This window comes from Trachemys scripta, chromosome 16 (assembly GCF_013100865.1).
Source record: "Trachemys scripta elegans isolate TJP31775 chromosome 16, CAS_Tse_1.0, whole genome shotgun sequence".
NCBI lineage: Eukaryota > Metazoa > Chordata > Testudines > Emydidae > Trachemys > Trachemys scripta.
In genome coordinates this window covers 27,855,434-27,874,042 of record NC_048313.1, presented here as the reverse complement: position 1 = coordinate 27,874,042, position 18,609 = coordinate 27,855,434, and the positions used below count along the sequence as shown (strand labels likewise).

At 61.4% G+C, this 18,609-nt stretch overlaps 1 protein-coding gene across 1 annotated transcript in view; it reads left to right on the top strand.

The window, feature by feature from the left end:
- Positions 1-18,609, top strand: part of ADGRE5 (adhesion G protein-coupled receptor E5) — a 28,505-nt gene that overhangs the window by 9,150 nt on the left and 746 nt on the right. Inside the window, exons 3-19 of the mRNA XM_034792835.1 lie at positions 636-779; positions 1,508-1,663; positions 3,979-4,134; positions 6,802-6,936; positions 11,208-11,339; positions 12,140-12,189; positions 12,607-12,708; positions 13,101-13,275; positions 13,547-13,663; positions 13,890-14,122; positions 14,395-14,559; positions 15,403-15,594; positions 16,043-16,263; positions 16,670-16,736; positions 17,051-17,142; positions 17,611-17,779; positions 18,131-18,220. Coding sequence (XP_034648726.1) covers positions 636-779; positions 1,508-1,663; positions 3,979-4,134; positions 6,802-6,936; positions 11,208-11,339; positions 12,140-12,189; positions 12,607-12,708; positions 13,101-13,275; positions 13,547-13,663; positions 13,890-14,122; positions 14,395-14,559; positions 15,403-15,594; positions 16,043-16,263; positions 16,670-16,736; positions 17,051-17,142; positions 17,611-17,779; positions 18,131-18,220 — 2,396 coding nt within the window. The remainder of the gene's footprint in view (positions 1-635; positions 780-1,507; positions 1,664-3,978; positions 4,135-6,801; positions 6,937-11,207; positions 11,340-12,139; positions 12,190-12,606; positions 12,709-13,100; positions 13,276-13,546; positions 13,664-13,889; positions 14,123-14,394; positions 14,560-15,402; positions 15,595-16,042; positions 16,264-16,669; positions 16,737-17,050; positions 17,143-17,610; positions 17,780-18,130; positions 18,221-18,609) is intronic.

Below are 18,609 nucleotides of genomic sequence, written 5' to 3'. Positions count from 1 at the left end.
GTCCCAGCGGAGCCCCAGACACCGGGCAGCTAAAGGATCCAGGAGCCCCCGTAGGCAGGTCACAGTCTGGGTCATGGGAGGCAGCTCAGGATCCAAACTAGCCTCGCGCCCGACTCCGCTCTCAGTCAATCCAGAGCAGAGCCGGGCAGGAATTTCCCAAGGACCCATTTTTGCCAGAAAATGCCGATTCGGTTCAGAGGAATGTTTGGTTTTACTTGGGGAAAAAATTGCACGGGGGGGGGCAGGAGATGAAATAATTTTTAAAACGAACAATTCCCATTTTCCGGTTGGAAGCGAGGTTTGGGTTGAAATTGGCGCTAACGAGAGTAACGACGACAGCAACAAAAAGGAGAAAAATCGGGTGAGATGGAAAACGTTTCACTTGAAGCGACGCCCGGCTCCGGCGGCTCTGCCTGTCTGTGCCGGGGGCTCCCCGGGGAGCCAAGGCCCCTGTGCAGCCGAGGGCAGCTTGTTGCCAGGCGGTGGATGGCGTCGGAGCTGTTTGCCAGGCGCCCAGGGACAAGAATCAATGAATGGGGCGAGTGAAAGGAGTCGATCCCAGTGTGTGTGGGTCGGGGGGGAGGGGGAGCTGCTCAGCACTGGCTGACCCTGCCCAGCTGTTCCCGCCCCTGCAGGTACCACTGAGGACTGTAACAACCATGTGCTGTGCCCAGCAAACGCCAAGTGTGTGAACAACACCCACTGCACCTGCCTGGATGGATACCAGACAAGAGAGAATCACCCCGTCTTCTTCACCGACACAACGGAGATCTGTGACGGTAATGGGGCTCCCACGTTATCCTGGGGGGGCTGGGACAGAGCAGGACATTAAGGGAAGGAGCAGCCAACTCCACTGACTCCAGGGCCTGTTGGGGGGGCTCAGCCCGGCTGGGGAATGGGGGGGCAGCAGCATGGGTGAGCGCCGCCCTCCTGGGGATCGAACCGGGGCCTCCAGAGTGAGCAGCAGGAGCGGCTGCAGCAGGAGCCAGGAGTGTTGGGCTCTGTGGATTAGGCACAGGGTTGGGGGGACCCATCACACTGACCCGTCTGAACCCCAGCCTGGGCCCTAATCAGCCCCTGGGTGTCCTGGGGCAGAGGGGCCCCACTGGAGCAGAATGAGGCAGACCTGACTATACTCCCCCCCCCCCCCAGCCATGCAAGGATCCAAGGAGGGAGGGGGCAGAGGAGAGGCAGCTTGCCACCCCCCCGCAACACACAGGGAGCCTGGAGCCCCAAGGGGACGTCTCCTCCCCTCCCCTCACATGGGGGATCTAGGTGTTTGTGGGGCCGAACCCCCCGTACCTGGGACAGGAGGCTCGGGGGGGGGGGCTGTTTCCGACATTCCAGCAGCAGAAATGGGTAACTGAGAATCAGGCCCTTAATCACTAACTGCTCAGGGCCCCAGTCGCCTGGGTCCCATCACCCAGCTCAGTGTGTGGGGTTGTGGGGTGATATGGGGAACGTCTCCCTGCCAGGACTGTACAGAGCGTCCCCTCTTGCATTACAGATATTAACGAGTGTCTGGGGCCGAGCCCGCCAGACTGCGGACGCAACGCAAACTGCAACAATACGCCTGGGAGTTACTACTGCACCTGCATCGATGGCTATGAGCGCAGCTATGGGAAAGCCAACTTCATGCACGCGAGTGAGAACACCTGCCAGGGTGAGCTCTCCCCTGCCCCCACCTGCTGAGACCCCCCCCTCACACACACAAATGCTCATTCCAGGCCTGGCGCTGCACCGGGGCTGCTGCCGGCTTTGGCAGTGGCCTGAGAACGTCAGCGAGGCTGTAATGAGACGTGACCCTCGCCTGCTCCCGCAGAGCATGGGGCTGGGCTCACCCCTGTGCCCAGTGCTTGGACAAGGAATAAACCCTCGGGGTTAGAAACAGACCCACGGAGCAAACTCCTTGTGCTGCAGAGATGCGCTGGGGAGAGGGGAGGGGACCCTCGCTGGCCCCAGCACGCAACTTCTGAGCAGCTAGTGCCCTGCAGAGCCTGGGAAGTGGCCCCAGGAACGGCTCCGGGAATTGGGCTAAAGCGTTCTTGACTTCGCCTCCGGTCCCCTATTGCTTGAGCTTCTGCTGGGGGCGGGCAGCCATGCTCTCCTCTGGCCACTAGGGGGTGCAGCTGCTAGTTCGTGGGACCCTCCCACTGCCCCAAGCTCCCTGCGTGGGCAGCGCTGTGAGGGGCCATGTGCTGTGACTGGTATTGCCAGCCCAGCCCCAGGCTTCCCTGAGGCAGTCTGGTGCGGGGACATGGGGTTGGCGTTCGTCGGCTCCGTGTGCTGTCCCGGCTCTGGGTGGGTCGCCGGCCCGGCAGACCTCCATCGAAGTGCCCAGACAGCCCCCAGAGTCGGATCAGTGGCGAAGGCGCTTGGCCAGGTTTATCGCCAATGCAGCCCGGTGCCAGCGCCCATAGATGCCACAGGGACGCGGCCACACGTCTGCCTCTGACAATGGATCCCGACAGTTACAGATTGAGACAAACCATCCAGGATAAACAACCTACGTCCCAGCTTGTGTGTTTCACAACATGCATGTTACCCCCCTTGTGCCTTTCTCCTGCTGCTTCAGACAAAACATCCCTTATTCACCCCCTGGCTTTGTACTTTACTCCTGATGCTTCAGACAAAACATTCCCCACCCGTCAAACCATTTTATCATGCGCTAGGCAGGGGAATCTCGCGCTGGGATGTGGTTACACAGTCACTGGGTTGTAGCAATGCCGGCAATACCGGGGCCAAGTTCGTGCACCGGACGGTGAACTTGCAGGAAGCCTCTGCTTTGTGACAGGGTGTGACTGGTGCCTGGGGAGCCACACTGAGATTGCTCCATCCGGGCAAACTGCAGAGTGGGGCCGACAATCCCCCAAACTGCTGGTTAGTTCTGAAACTTAGATTCACCAAGCCAGCAACAAACCAGCTGCTCCGATACCGTGCTGATCACCCAGAAGCCAGAAACACAGCTCCCGGCTCCTTTTCTAGTGTGGCTTTAAAGGCAGAATTGGGGTCATTTAGCCTGCAAGTTGCTTAACCCTTTCTGCCTCAGTGTCCCACAGGGCCGGACTTTGCTCAGAGCATCACTTCTGCTGACTTTGGTTTGGGCCTTGTACCAGGCCCCGGCTCCAGGCTCTCTCTGCTCCAGCTCCGTGTCGCTCCCCAGGGCAGCGCTGGGAGGGGGCATGTGCTGGGACTGGCATTGCCAGCCCAGCCCCAGGCTTCCCTGAGACACCCTGGCTTCCAGCAGCATGGCGGGGGACACCCGGGTCGGCCAGCTCCATGTCGATCCCCCAGGGCAGGGAGGTATCTCTGGGCTCACAGTGCAGTGGATTGGGAGACCCCTTTGGCTGGTGAAGCTGGCACATGCACCAATGCCAGTCCCCTGGCAGGGGATACCCACATGCTGGTGTCTCCACCGGGGGACGCTGGAAGCTGCCAGCTGCTAAATCGCTTTGTGCTGGTCCCTGTCTGTGCTCCCTGAGCCCCCCGAGTCAGCAAACCACATGCTTGGCTCCAGCCCTGCCCAGCTACGCACTTAACTCGGCGCCAGTGGGTCTCAAGTGCATGGCTGAGCTCGTGACGACAATCCCAGGCACTAAAAAAAATCAGATTTGCTTAGAAAATCACAAGCTTTAGAAATTCCAATGAGCAAGGGGCAGAGTGAGGATTGAATTGAATTGGAAAGGGGCAAATTCAAAGCAGCCCCCTAACCCGCAAGCAGGTCCAGGAAAGCCCCTGGCAGATGTAAAGTGAGAGCTTGTGATGCTAACACAGTTTTCAATACACCATATTCTCGAGTGGCCGTTCCGCTGCCAGAGCAGCCAAGTGTGGCCTGAGTGTAGCTGAGAATCAGGCCTGTGATTGTTAAGCTCCCAGGGGCCTGGTCGCCTGGGTCCTGTCACCCAGCTCAGCACAGGTGGGTGATACAGGAACGTCTCCCTGCCAGGACTGTACAGAGCGTCCCCTCTTGTGTTGCAGATATTGACGAGTGTCAGGGCCCGAGCCTGGCAGACTGCGGACCCCATGCAAACTGCACCAATTTGCCTGGGAATTACTCCTGCAGCTGCATCGATGGCTACGAGCCCAGCTCTGGGAAAGCCAACTTCCTGAATGCGAGTGAGAACACCTGCCAGGGTGAGCTCTCCTCTGGCCCCCGTCTGCTGAGACCCTCCCCTCACACACACAAATGCTCATTCCAGACCTGGTGCTGCACCAGAGGCTGCTGCCGGCTGCAGCAAAGGCACCCGATCCACTCACCGGGGCTGTGATCAGCCGTGACCCTGAACTGCTGTCCCAGCGCGTTTGGCCAGGATCTCCCCTGCCTTGGTGTTTGGATTGGGAATACACCCCTATGTTTGCAGGGAGGCGCCGGGGAGACGGGTGAGGCCCTCGCTGTCCCCAGCACACAGAATCCAACCTGCTAGTGCCCCTGAGCCTGGGAAGGGGCCTCGTGGATGGTCCACATACAGCACAGTGCGCTCTGCCCCCTATGGCTCTGGGGAGCAGGGAATAGCCCCAGCACAGGGCACCCAGGCCACGCCCCCAATCTGCCCCCTCCCTCAGGGCTGGGAGCAGAGCCTTTTCCAGCCCCACACTGACAGGGAGCCCCCTGGGATGGGAGGGTGTTTCCCACGGGGGCCATTATGCCCCCTTAGGCAGCCAGGGCGGCCTGACCGGAGAAGGGGCCGGGGCGTTCCAGGCCCTTGGTTGCGACGTTCAGCCGGTAGTTGGAGCTTGTATCAAGTCCTAGCCGGCCGTTCCCATGGAAACCGCCCTTTACACCCCCGTTTCGGGGGCGCAGAGCACCGGGCCCGTCGAACTGGGTGAACTCAGGAGCCCATTGGTTCAAACGCTTCCCCTGGCAGAGACCTCGCCCAGCCGTTCCTGCGCCCAGCCCCCGGCCGCGTGGGATAACCCCAGCCAGTGTCCTGGGGCGGGTCTAGGCACAAGGAGAAATCAGCGCCGCAGGTATCTCAGCCAGCGTCCCGGGGATTGTCCGGGGATAGCTGGTATTGGGAGCCGTGCGGAGAATCCCTAGGGCTTGTCCCCGGGGGAATTGATGGCGATCGCTGTTCTCTTTGGAAGCGCACTGATTATTCCAGACCAGAGTGTCCGGATGGGGAGCGATTCCACAGGAGCTGTTCCCGTCAATTTCCCCATGGACTTAAGCCCCTAGAGACACCCAATCTCAGAGCTCCCTGCAACTCGGAGCGAGTTTGGAAGCCGCGGGACACCCGTGTGCCCGAGGGAGGGGAGAGCTCTGGCCGCACCAGCGAATGGCGCCCCTTCTCCAGCTGACAGAGCGTCGGAGCTGGGGAAAGCGCTTTGGAGCAGCGGCTGTGCTGTGGCTGGATGTGTGTACAGTGCCTGGCACCACGGGGCCCCGGCTGTGGCGCTATCCGCTATAAACATCCCAATCGAACCAGGACGGGTGGGTAAGGATGCTGGAAGCTCCGTTCCCATCCCGCATGGACTCTTGGAAGCCTTCGGGGGCGGAACCCGATTGTACGTCGTTTCCGGAATAAAGCAGGTTCTGGAAATGCGGAGCCGCCTTGGTGCTGTCAGGAGAACCCGCGAGTGTTGCAGGGTCGAGGGGCGGAGGAGGCAGCACTTAGCAGGATGCAGCCGGTCGGTTCTTACAGGGTCAGTCTGCCCCGGGAGCAGCTCAGCCTCTCAAGAGGCAAAACCGTGGCCCCGGCCAGGCTGAGACACAAGTAATGCTGGCACTTGCACAGCACAGACGGGATCAGAGCTGGGGCCCATCTAGCCTGGTATCCCGGCTCCAACGGGCCAGAGCCAGATGCTGCAGAGGACGGTGGAAGAGCCCTGCAGTGGGAGCCGGGGGATCATCTGCCCTCACTTCCTGGTCTCTGATACTCAACTGGGCTGAAGCCCCACAGCAGGAGGTTTTCTCTCTTCCCAAACGTTTGTGCCCTTTAACTACAATCACTCTGGCTGTTCTCATCATCCGTAGGAATGTCCAGTCGCTCCTTGAATCTTGCTAAATTCTTGGCCTCAGTGACTCCTGTGGTGGGGCGTTCCACAGGCTAATCCCACATTGTGTGAAACAGCCTTTCCTTGGCTCAGTTTTGACTTTCCCCTCTTCTCACTTCCCTGACTGGCCCTTGCTCTGGTGTTATGAGGTGGGGAGAACAGAAGCTCCCCATCTCCCTTCTCTATCCCCGTCAGTCATTTATAGACTCTTAACACGTCCCCTCTTATGTTCACTCTAAGTTGACAGTCCCAGTCTTTTCAATCTCTCTCCGTAGAGGGTTTTTCCAGGCCCCTGATCATTCTCATTCCCTGTCTCTGAACCCCTCTGGTTCTGCACTGTCCTCTGTGCAAGGGGGTGCCCAGGGCAGCTCATGGGGTGCAGAGGAGGTCACCCCATTGACTGATATCCAGGCATTAGACTAGCTCTCATGTTATTTTCTATCCCCTTCCTCCAAAGCAGCTCCCCATTTGTCCCTTCCAGGGGCAGACGGCTCATTCAGGCATTGCCGTCTGCACTGATATTGCGGCACTGGGCATCGCCAGATCCGCTTGGTAGCTTTAGCAAGCAGCCAGCGCGTGTCCTGGCAGGGCTGCTTTTCCCTTCCCAGCTGGAGCGGCTCATTCCAGACAATAGCCAACTCGCTCCCGGTCGCTGACCCAGTAACTGAACTCCTGGCTCTAACCAGCCCCGTCTCCCCAGAGCACGGTGCATGTCGGACGCCTGGATTATCCCCCAGCAGCATCACCCCAGTGCCCAAGGTACAGCTCCTAGATCAGCCTGACCTAGCGCTTTCTCTCTCCTTGCAGACATTGACGAGTGCCAGCGAAACGCCACAATCTGTGAGCCCCACGGGAACTGCATCAACATGCCAGGGAGTTACATGTGTAAATGCAGTTGGGGATTTGGGAAGAGTCATAAGGATACGTCTAAGATCTGCACAGGTACAATGGGAGCTGGAAAGAGTCATGACAAAGGCATGATGTTTCTGGCTTGTCTGCGGTGTTGCTAATGTGTGGCGTTGCCTTAAAGCCCCACCTCCTGGAGTCACGTGATTCCACTTTTGGCTAAAATCAAAATTAGTGCTTGGCCCACGTGGCGGAGGAAAAACTGCTAAATGTTACACTGGGGTGACAGACAGCTCCCACACCAGAGTCAAACAAAACAAAGCCAAAATGGATTTAAAAAAAAAATCTCGTGATTTTTAAACCAATCTCATGACTTTTTTTCAGCCTGGCTCACGGTTTGGGGCTTTTATTGATTGCTTGGCGTTGGCGATGCTGTTAATGCACGGCCACTGAGCTTACCCAGGATCTCTGAAACTAACCTGCATGCATGGATGGGGAAACTAACCAGGTTGCCCTGAGGTCTCGCTCTTTCTCTGCGCCACACCCGGGCAGTGTCTGTTCTGACTCCCAGCCTGTCTTACACATTGGAAACTGAGCCTGGGGACTGAAGGTCGCCATGTCTCTTGCCATGGTGCTTAATTCCACTGAGGCACGAGCGTAGGGCACTGGGGATGTCATTAGAAGCTGCAACATCCCCCCAAACCTGCAGCTGCAATCAGAGCCCAAGATGCTCTTTCGTAGCAGAGCTTTGAGGTGGGGGCAGGTCAGGTCTTTGCAAAGCAAACTGGGCTGAGACGGAGCCGAGGACTCTGTGTTGGATCAACCTTTAATACAGCTTGGGCTCAACAAGCCCATTAGTTTCTGGAACCCCATTAACCGAACCCTCAGCAGCTGCTAAGGCAGGGGAAGGAGCTGGCATCACAAAGGAACCAGCTTGGGTCATTAGCAGGAATCAACCCAGGACCTGTCTGCTGAAAGCACACAGCTCCGCTGCTGGAACTAAGGGAGTAATTCCATTAGCTAGTCATTGTAGCAGGCTGTTCGTATTCATAGATTCTAGGACTGGAAGGGACCTCGAGAGGTCATCGGGTCCAGTCCCCTTCTTCAAGTGATTGCTCCTGTGTATTCCACAGTAGGTGTGCGTGCTCGCCACGTGCACCGGTGCTGGAAGTTTTTCCCTTAGCAGTACCCGTAGTGGGGGAGCACCGCTGCGCACTCTAAGGAGAGCTGCGCTCTTCCCCCACCCTCAGTTCCTTCTTGCCGCCAGTGAAGATAGTCAGAACTTGTGCTCCAGCTTCGCTGCAGCCCTCTCTTCTCTAGCGGTACCGTTCGTCGGATTGTTTTCTCAACATTAGCTTGGACCCAGGGCATGCCCCGCGCTTCAGGCTTCAGGTCGTGCGACTCCTGTCACCGCTCTATGCCCAGGAGCGACCGCCACGCTGATCTGAACGCCAGGGGGAGTCAGCAGAACAGCTCTGCATGCTGATCCAAGCCTGCTCGTTCACCGGCCGACCCTTTGACTGTTTGGGTGGATAAATGTCTGTGATTTTATTGGCAAACTGTTGGCTCCGAAAACTTGACACTGATGTCGTACAATTGGTTGCCTGAGTCCCATGGTCCTTCTCTGCTTCCTGATTGGACGGCTGAAATGTTGGGTTAATAAGCAGGTGAATGCCGAATTTCAGCACTTCTTCTTGGCTGGGATTTCTGGGAGAATCAGTCACGGCCATTTCTGCAGCGGCTGAACCACTTCCGCCAACCCGCGGGAATGACTGACGATGCGCCCATCCCCCATGCGTCACCACCAACTCAGTGCTGCTGTATGTGAAATGGTCACAAAGCGGGGGCCAGAGCCCCAGTGGTGTAAATTGGTGCAGCACCACTGACTTCAAGGGGTTTTCGTCCCAGCTCTGCTTCTCCAGCTCTCATTGCCCCAGACAGGACTGCAGGCTCCTCAGGGGCTGGCCAGAAGGAGTGCGTCTCTGCACGTACAGGCCGGGTCCCTAGGTAGAAAACCCCACTCCCTGCATGGGGTGAGTGACCTCACTGCACCACGGAGCCCCGACATCTCCCGTGTATCCCCCCTTGCCTGGCAGCTGGTGCTACCCACGTTGGCAGCCTGGCGGGTGCACGGCCCTCCAGCGTTTGGCTAGATCACGGCAGGGCCCTCTGTGCCCAGGCAGGGCAGGGCCCATCTGTCAGATCAGACTCTCCACAGCGGTGAAAGGCCCCAGGGTCCAGCGAGGGCAGTAAAGTCCCCTCCGTTTGGGGACGGATTGGTGAACCGTTGGGTGGCAACTCCGGCTGGGGCTATGCTGGGGGTCAGGCTGGGCGGGTCTCTTCCAGCTTCGGCTTCCACAGGCCAGATTGGCAGCGAGTGTCGAGCTGGCGTCATCCGTCCGAGGGCTCAGTGGATTCGCCCCACGGGGCCCTGGGCCTGGGGGTCACAGCAGGGTCCGGGAATGGACGTTGTCGGGCCGCTGCTCACTGCGCAGTGTTAGGAATAGGGGGATCCCCTGGATCCAGCTGCCTTCAAACAACCCGTTTACCAGCCGTGCAGGGTCTGGCTGCATTTCTGGGGTCTGCAGGCTTCTGCCATAGACCCCCATGAGCACCACCAGAGAGCAAAGAAACTAGTTAAAAGGGACACCATCCAATTCCCCTGCACTCTCCTGGGCGCAGCCCACCCACCTTCTCCTAGTGCTCCATGAGAGGGGCGGGGCTGGGTGTATCCTGAATGGGGAGGGAACCCATCGGGCTGGGGTCTGTAATGCTGAGCATGGCGCCCCCTTCTGGCAACTAGCTCCAGTTCGGCGCCCCCTTGCTTCTCTTCTATTCACTAATGATTGGGAGGATGGCATGGACTGCACCCTCAGCAAGTTTGCGGATGCCACTAAACTGGGAGGAGTGGTAGATACGCTGGAGGGTAGGGATAGGATACAGAGAGACCTAGATAAATTAGAGGATTGGGCCAAAAGAAATCTGATGAGGTTCAACAAGGACAAGTGCAGAGTCCTGCACTTAGGACGGAAGAATCCCATGCAGTGCTACAGACTAGGGACCGAGTGACTAGGTAGCAGTTCTGCAGAAAAGGACCTAGGGGTCACAGTGGACGAGAAGCTGGATATGAGTCAACAGTGTGCCCTTGTTGCCAAGAAGGCTAATGGCATTTTCGGCTGTATAAGTTGGGGCATTGCCAGCAGATGGAGGGACGTGCTCATTCCCCTTTATTCAACATTGGTGAGGCCTCATCTGGAGTACTGTGTCCAGTTTTGGGCCCCACACTACAAGAAGGATGTGGAAAAATTGGAATGAGTCCAGCGGAGGGCAACAAAAATGATTAGGGGTCTGGAGCACATGACTTAGGAGGAGAGGCTGAGGGAACTGGGATCGTTTAGTCTGCAGAAGAGAAGAATGAGGGGGGATTTGATAGCTGCTTTCAACTACCTGAAAGGGGGTTCCAAAGAGGAGGGATCTAGACTGTTCTCAGTGGTACCAGATGACAGAACAAGGAGTAATGGTCTCAAGTTGTAGTTGGGGACGTTTAGGTTGGATATTAGGAAAAACTTTTTCACTGGGAGGGTGATGAAGCACTGGAATGGGTTCCCTAGGGAGGTTATCTATGGAATCTCCATCCTTAGAGGTTTTTAAGGCCCGGCTTGACAAAGCCCTGGCTGGGATGATTTAGTTGGGGATTGGTCCTGCTTTGAGCAGGGGGTTGGACTAGAACCTCCTGAGGTCCCTTCCAACCCTGATATTCTATGATTGCAGCTCCCGGCATCGCGGCTGCCCCAGGTCTCGGCCGTCCGGCCAGGTCACGCTGTGATCCCCATTCTGGGGGAGCCCTTCAAAGTCAGACCCCTCTCTCCTATCCCTGCTAGCGAAACCCTCCGGGGCTCCTAGCCCCTCTCAGGGCTCCATAGCCCCCCTTGACTCAGGCCCCCACCACTGGGCCCAGCCCTCGGGCTGTAGAAAAGCCCCACCTGTCCCCTCCCAGGCGAGCTTCCTTCTAGCTAGCGCCCTGCACGCAGCCTAAGTCACTTCCCCTTTGCAGCTTAACTAGCTAATCGCCCCCCCGCCTTAACCCCACTCTGTCAGGGCTGGTGCAGGGAGGGGATCGCAGGGTCCTGGTCTGGAAAAGGTTGGGCCCCCCGATCTGGTGGGTGGGGGAGGGGTAGTGCCGCAGGGATTGGGGCACTGCACATAGCAGGGAAGAAAGGAGAATAGAATAAGGGTGTAAGCAGACAGACTGACAGACCACGCCCCTGCAATCGGTGGGGGGTACCTCCATGGTCATTCGCCCCCCGTGCGCCCCCAGCTGTGCTGTGTGTGACACCCCCCGCCCTCTCCCCGCTTTCCCCTCTCAGACACTGACGAGTGCAAGAAGACCCCAGATATCTGCAGCCCCAACGCCACGTGTGTCAACACCCACGGAAGCTACTGGTGTGAGTGCCGGGCCGGATACGTCTCCTCCAACAGAAACACGACCCTGTGCCAAGGTGGGTCCTGCTTGTGGGGGCATGGAGGAGGCACCTGGGGGGCTGGGCAGGGCCTGGGGTTACACAGGCAGAGGTCTTGCCCGAGGGGGCAGCGAGCTGGGAACTGGTCTGGGACGGTGCCAGCCCCACTTGCCCCCATGGACGGGGTCCCTCTGGGTCTCAGCCCTGGCTCGGGGAGCTCAGCCTCCAGGCCTTCACCTCCCCCCAGCCCAGCCTGTCCGTCCACTGGGGTGTCTCCGGTTGTCTCAGAGCCACAGCTACCAGCGTGCCCAGGTCTGGCTCTGGGAGCGGAGCAGGGGTCACTCCAGGGATGCCAGGGGCCGGGCATCTCTCCCCCTGCAGCAGAGCCTGCATTCCTGCTGCACGGCTGGAGTCTCTGCCCTGGGAAGATGGCAGCAGGGGGCGCAGTCTGTGCCTAGAGGCCACTGTGGGGCCAGCCCGGGACTCCCTGCTGGATTCACTCCCCCACCAACACACACCAGAACCACGCACAGCTGGGGGAGAGGGTTGAGGGGATACGGCTGGGATGATTCCACAGCCCCCGCCCCACCCCACTGCGGCTCAGTCCCCCTAAGATGGGGAGGGGGGACAGTTCCTTTCACAGAGACCAGCTTGTGGGCAGAGGATGGGGACAAGGGGCTGGGCACATGTGTAGGGCTCTGTGGGGGGGGTCACTGCTCCCCCTGCTGGAGGGAATGAGTCCTGCTCTGTATGCCTGGCTCTGGTGTGCATGTACCTACCCAGCCAGACCCCACATTTCCCCCACCCATCTCTCACTCCTCCTCCCTTTCCATCCCCAGAGCTCACCTGCCCCCGGCTGCTGGATGATGACAACTCTGCCGAAGCCAAGGTGAGTGGGGCACAGACCCTGGGGGGGGGGATAGACCCCGATTCCCCTTTAGTGCCACGTTGCTTTTCACTGATCTCGCCCCACGAGGATTCTGGGGCCAAACTCGCCCCTGGGCAAAGAGCCAGTGGCCAGTCCCTGGAGCCCCGGCAGTCCAGCCACGGCCTAGGCCTTTGCCCCGGGGTGATTCTCACCCTCCAGGATCGGCAGCATCAGGCTGCTGCAACTCGCTTCAGCTTGCAACCGCCGTCCCCCACCCTCCCTTGCAAACGCCGTGCACCCCCTCGGGGCCAGACGGGGCATTGCCCGCGCTCCATCTGGCGCCCGGCTTCTGAGCCGAGGGAGCCTCTTGGGACGGGGGGAGGTGGGCTGCGAGTCTGTGATCTTTTTCCTGAACCAGGCCTGGGGCTTGTTTTGCAGAACCTCCTGGGCAGCTTCCAGGCACAGGTGGGACGACTCTGCAAGAATGTGCTGGAGGAGCTGAAGCAGATGAACTCTCAGAACGCCAAAGAGAAGCTGCAGGTGCCAAGCCAAAATTCGGGGCCTTGCTGGGTTTGTTCCCGTTAGGGGGAGGAATCGCTGCTACTACTCAGATCTAGTCTCAGGGCGATCTATAGGGATGCAGCGCCTGGAACAGGAGATAAATAAACAGCAGCACTGCCCAGAAATTCCCATGCCTGCCTCTCCAGGGGGCTCTGTGCCCAAGAAGCTGCTCTCCTAGGTTCCTAGGCTAGACGGGACCATTGTGATCATCTAGTCTGACCTCCCAGGCAGCGATGTCAATTGCAGGAGAACTTGTCTTTCCTTTGAGGGGGATTGTGGGAAGGCAGTGGAGGACTAGCAATCTGGGAATGGGGGGCGCGGCAGGGGCTCAGGCACTGTGACACCAACACCCCCCACGTTTGCTTGGCCAGGGCTTCTTGGACATTCTGGAGAAGCAGATAAATCTGGTCGGGCAGCAGAGCGAGAGTGTGGAGCGGAGACACCGGATTGCGACGGAGCTGATGGCCACAGTGGAGAAGCAGCTAAGAACGCTGGCCCTGATCCTGCGTGACAGCACGATCAGCATCGCATCCCCCAACGGCACAGGTCAGCATCTGGCCACGTGGCCCCGGTTGGGCTTTCATCACCCACAGCCTACGCTCCCGCCCCACTCCCCACAGCGCCCCCTGCTGGGAGATGGGCGCTCCCCCCTACAGCCAGTGCTCCAGCCCCACTCCCCACAGTGCCCCCTGCTGGGAGAGGCTGGGACTGGAGTAGCTGGGAGCTCCCCCCACACAATCAGGAAAGCACCTTGCTTAGCTACAGGCTTCCTCTCCATGTTCTCTGTTGTGAGCCCTGGCTGGCATTGTGGTTGCAGAGCTGGGGCTGGCGGTCAGGCAGGCTGGGAACCAGAGCCAGGAGACAGTGACGCTGCAGCAGAGCAAGACGCAGATGGAATTAAACTGGGCCGGAGTCCCAGGGCAGAAAAATGAAGGTATGTGATCATCGCCTGTGCTGGGGTCTGTATAGCAATGGGCATGGGCAGGGCATTGGGAGTAGCAGCAGAGCACCCCCTAGCGCCAGGCTGGGGTGTGTAGGGGGATGGGGCATGGCCAGGGCATTGGGGGCAGCACCCCCAGCAGTAAAGCGCCCCCTGGCACCAGTCTGCCCCTGGGCCCCTCCTGCCCCCCCATTTCATCCGTCTCCTCTGTCTCTCGCAGGCTTCACGCTGGCCGGGCTGCTGACATACCAGGGGATGAGCCCCATCCTGGACGGTGCTGGGCGGGTGGAGGGGCCCGAATGGAACGAGATTGGCCAGACCAGGAAGCGGGCGCAGGAGCCCGGGCGGCCCAGCTACCGTGTGCTGTCTCCAGTGGTGTCGGCCTTCATCAGTGACCCGAACCCCCAGGCACTCGGCCTCTCCGTCAGCATCCGCTTCAGCCACCCGGTGCCGGTGAGCCCCTGGGCTGGGCATGGGGGGAGGAGAGCCTGGGGCGCTGGGGGGCAGAGCCTGGGCCCATCTCTAGTAACACCCCCCACGCCGGGCAGCAGGTGAATCCGCCTCCCACCCAGGGACAAACTGATGCTCTGTGCACCCAGCCCAGCCCCTTGTACCCCCCCGACCTGCCCTCTCGGGGCCTGGGGAGTCCTGCCCCCTGTGCGACTTCAGCCAGCCCCCCATCCGCCTCCTGCCCCCCCATGCACCAAGCATCTCTCTGTCCCCAGGAGAACAAGAACGACCTGCGCCTCCTCTGCGCCTACTGGGAGCCTGGCAGCAGGCGCTGGGCCACCCACGGCTGCACCCTGCAGAACTTGACCACCACCATCACCCGCTGCCAGTGCAACCACCTGACCAGCTTCGCCGTGCTCATGGCCTTCTACGAGCTGGAGGTAGGCGCGGCCCTCGCTGGGGCCTCGGGGCTGGTCTGGTTCTGGTCTTCCCCTCAATCCCCCCCAGGAGTCACTCCAGATTCCCCCCGCAGTAAACCCATTCCCCACCGGCAGGCGGGGCCCTGCATCTGATATGGGGCACAAGCAGTCCCCCACCCACCCCCAGGGCACAGGGAGACTCCCCAGGTAGCCACAACTGACGTGCCTGCATGCCTGCCCAGGAAGCGGTGGGGCAGGGGGCTCACCCCATTGCATTGCAGGGAGCCCTCCCCGTCCCCATCGCACGGAGGCAGGGAGGGGTTAAATGCCTCACTCAAGGAGACTCAGGGAGGTGACATCAGAGCTGGGAATTGAACCCAGGAGTCCTGACCCCCAGCCCCCCTGCTCTGACCCCCAGATCCTGCTCCCCTCCCAGAGCTGGTAGAACTCAGGAGTCCTGAGCTGCAGTACCTTAGCCACAAGCGCGTCCATCTGGTCTAAAAGCAGCTCCCTCCCGGGCAGGGGCTTCCTCCCACCAGGGGGGGGCGCTCTGCTCTCTGCTCCGGGGAACAGCCCCGGCCCCTCGCACTTTCTGGCGCCCCCGTCCTGCAGGGATCGGTGCCAGGGATTCCCCCTTGGGTGGTGGTGACCCTAGAGCCCCCTCGGCTTCCCATGGCCCTGGGGCCGTGGGTCAGCCCCTCGGGGGGGAGGGGAAGGCTGGGCAGCATCGAATCCATCTGGGCGGCTGGCCCCAGCCAGTCACTGGTTCCCGCAGGCTGCCCGGTGTCGCCACTAGGGGGCTTTCCCAGCCTTGTGTGGGGGGACCCTGACTAACCCCCTCACCCCACCCCACCCCCGGCACAGGACTGGACCCTGGACGTCATCACCAAGGTGGGGCTGGTGATCTCGCTGCTGTGCCTGCTGCTGTCCATCATCACCTTCCTCTTCTGCCGCGCCCTCAAGGGCCCCCGCACCACCATCCACCTGCACCTCTGCCTGGCGCTCTTCATCGCCTACACCGTCTTCCTCACCGGCACCTCCAGCACCGGCAACAGGGTACCCAGCTCCCCCCGCCAGCCCGTGCCCTGCGGCGCCCCCCCAGCCAGCCTCGGCCCCCCTTCTTGGAGCTCCCCACAGCCAGCCTCGGGCCCCGCTCCCCACAGCGCCCCCTGCTAGGAGCTTCCCCCCCCACAGCCAGCCTGAGGCCCAGCTCCCTGCAGTGCCCCCTACTGGGAGCTCCCCCACCTCTGCCAGCCTCAAGCCCCATTCCCCACAGTGCCCCCTGCTGGCACAGGCTGGGGCGGGAGAAGCCAGGAGCCACCCCCCAGCCAGCAATCTTGCCTTGCTCCCCACAGTGCTCCCAGTATCTGGGCCTGAAGTAGCCGGGAGCTCCCCCCACAGCCAGTGCTCCTGCCCCGCTCCCCACTGCGCCCCCTGCTGCCAGGGGCTGGGGCTGGAGGAGCCGGGAGCCCGGCCCTGACGTCCCACGTCCCGTTGGCTGCAGGTGGTGTGCGGCGTGGTGGCCGGGCTCCTGCACTATTTCTTCCTGGCCGCCTTCTGCTGGATGTGCCTGGAGGGCGCCGAGCTCTACCTGCTGGTGGTTCAGGTCTTCACCCCCCACGGCCTCAGGCGCCGCTACATGTTCCTGCTGGGCTACGGCGTGCCGGCCCTCATCGTGGGCGTCTCGGCCGCCACCTACAGCGAGGGCTACGGCACGGCGCGCCAGTGAGTCACCGGCCCGGGGGGGACAGGCCTGGTGCTCGCGTCCAGGGGCTCAAGGGGAACATGGCACCATGCCCAGGCAGCACACGGGGACAGGAGCGGCTCAGCTGGGTGTGCCGCTGCCATCTGGGCCCACCAGGGGAGAGGAGGGGTGGGCCCCCATGGGGCGGGTGAGGCCAGTGTGAGGGAGGGGGCACCCTCCTGCCACTTGGGCAAGGGGCAGCTTGTGCTCAGGGCCCCAGCCTGGGACACTTGAACAACACAAGGACGCTCCTGGGCACCGAAGGTGGGAGGCGGGGGGCTGGCAAGTCTCCATCCCCCACTCTGCCAGTGGGGGGGGCAAACCCCACCCTGCAGTGCCCCCTGCTGGCAGGTGAGTGACTGACCCATGTCTGTCCCTCCCCCACAGCTGCTGGCTCTCGCTGGAGAAGAAATTCATCTGGAGCTTCCTGGCGCCCGTCTGCATCATCATCGCGGTAAATCCCCTCCCCCAGCCCAGCCCCCTGCCAGCGCCTGGCCCCCTGGCCGGCCCCTGAGGGCCTGGTTGGCAGCTGCCCTCGCCTCTTTCCCCTGCCATCCAGCCCCAGCACCAGGGCAGCTGGGCCCCGCACTTGTCATCCCCCGTCCCCCCCAGTCCCCAGGGGCAGAGCTGGGTCACTATGGGGGGTGGGGCGCACCTGGCCCAGGCCAGGGGCTGCCCCATGGGCTTCACAGCTGGCAGATCCCATAGCCCCCACCCCTGGGACACAGTTGCCCCCCTCCCAACCCGCCTCTCCCCTGCCCCCGGCAGGTCAACGCCGTGATCTTCGTGGTCACCGTCTGGAAGCTGTCGCTGAAATTTGCTGACATCAACCCCGACATGAGCCAGCTGAAGAAGCTCAGGTAGCGGGCGCAGTCCCCGGGGCAGCAGAGACCCTGGCACTGCCCTGCTGCCCCCCCGTCGGGGGAGGGGGAGCTGGGGGGGGACCTGGGGGGGGACCTGGGGGGGCATATGATAACGTGATGTCATCCCCCCCCCATGTGTGGCGGGAGGGAGCCACATATGAGTGACATTTTCCCCCACCCCCTACTGGCTGGGGGGCAGAGCCTGGGGAGGTGGGGCTGTGTGCAGGAGATGTCAGTCACATGCAGGGGGGGCGGGTTTTCAGGTTTGAGGGGTGGGGCCCTGAGGAGGGGGGGGGAGGTGGGCTGTGACTGAGGGGTGGGACCCCAGGGGGACAGAAGCTGTGGGGCGGGGCCCCAAGGGGGAATGGGAGGGGAACTGAGGCTGAGGGGTAGGACCCCAGGGGGGAGGGGAGCTGGGCCATGGCTGAGGGGCGGGGCCATGTGACTGGTCCCCCTCCCCCGCAGGGTGCTCACCATCACGGCCATCGCCCAGCTCTGCGTCCTGGGCACCACCTGGATCTTCGGCCTGTTCCAGTTCAACCAGCACAGCCTGGTCGTCTCCTACATCTTCACCATCCTCAACAGCCTGCAGGGGCTCTTCATCTTCCTGCTGCACTGTCTGCTCAAGAAACAGGCCAGTGTCCCCGAGCCGGAGCTCAACCCCTGCCCCACAGCGCCCCCCCCAGGCACCCCCACAGACAGTGCTCAACCAACCCCCCAGCACCACCACAGCCGGCACTCATCCCCTGCCCCACAGCACCCCACCCCCAGGCTCCTTCCACAGCCAGCGCTCAACCCCTGCCCCACAGCCCCCCGACTGGGGGCTCCCCCCAGTGCCCTCTGCTTGGAGGGGCTGGGGCTGGCGTAGCTGAGAGCTCCCCCCTGCCCGGCCAGTTCTGGGCCCTTGTCTCCCTACAGCTGAGGCCCCACCCCCGCGAGCTCCCCTGCGCTGTGGGGTGACCAGCCCTCTCCTCAATCCTGCCAGGTGAGGGACCAGTACCGCAGGTGGCTGAGCTGTGGCCGCCTCAAGAGACCGACCAAGTACTCAGAGTTCTCCACCTCAACCGCCACGCGGGTAAGGGGGGGCCGGGCCGGGCTCCACAACAGTGCAGGAGCCTTCTGCCCTGCAGCCCTTCCCCGTCCCCCGTCCCCCACTGCCCTCCTGCCCATGTTTTGGAGGGGGGGCGGTTTAGAAGAGAAATGAGGCAGAGCTGGGCAGAAAAGGAATTAGAAGCCAGAGAGAAGGGCTGGGAGCCCTGGGGTCTGTCCCCAGCTCTGGGAGGGGAGGGGGGATCTAGGAGCCAGGACCCCTGGGGTCTGTCCCCAGCTCTGGGAGGGGAGGGGGGATCTAGGAGCCAGGACCCCTGGGGTCTGTCCCCAGCTCTGGGAGGGGCTGAGAGCCAGGACCCCATTTGTCATTTTGACTCACCATGAGGCAGCCTGGGGGGAGGGGACAGTGGGGGG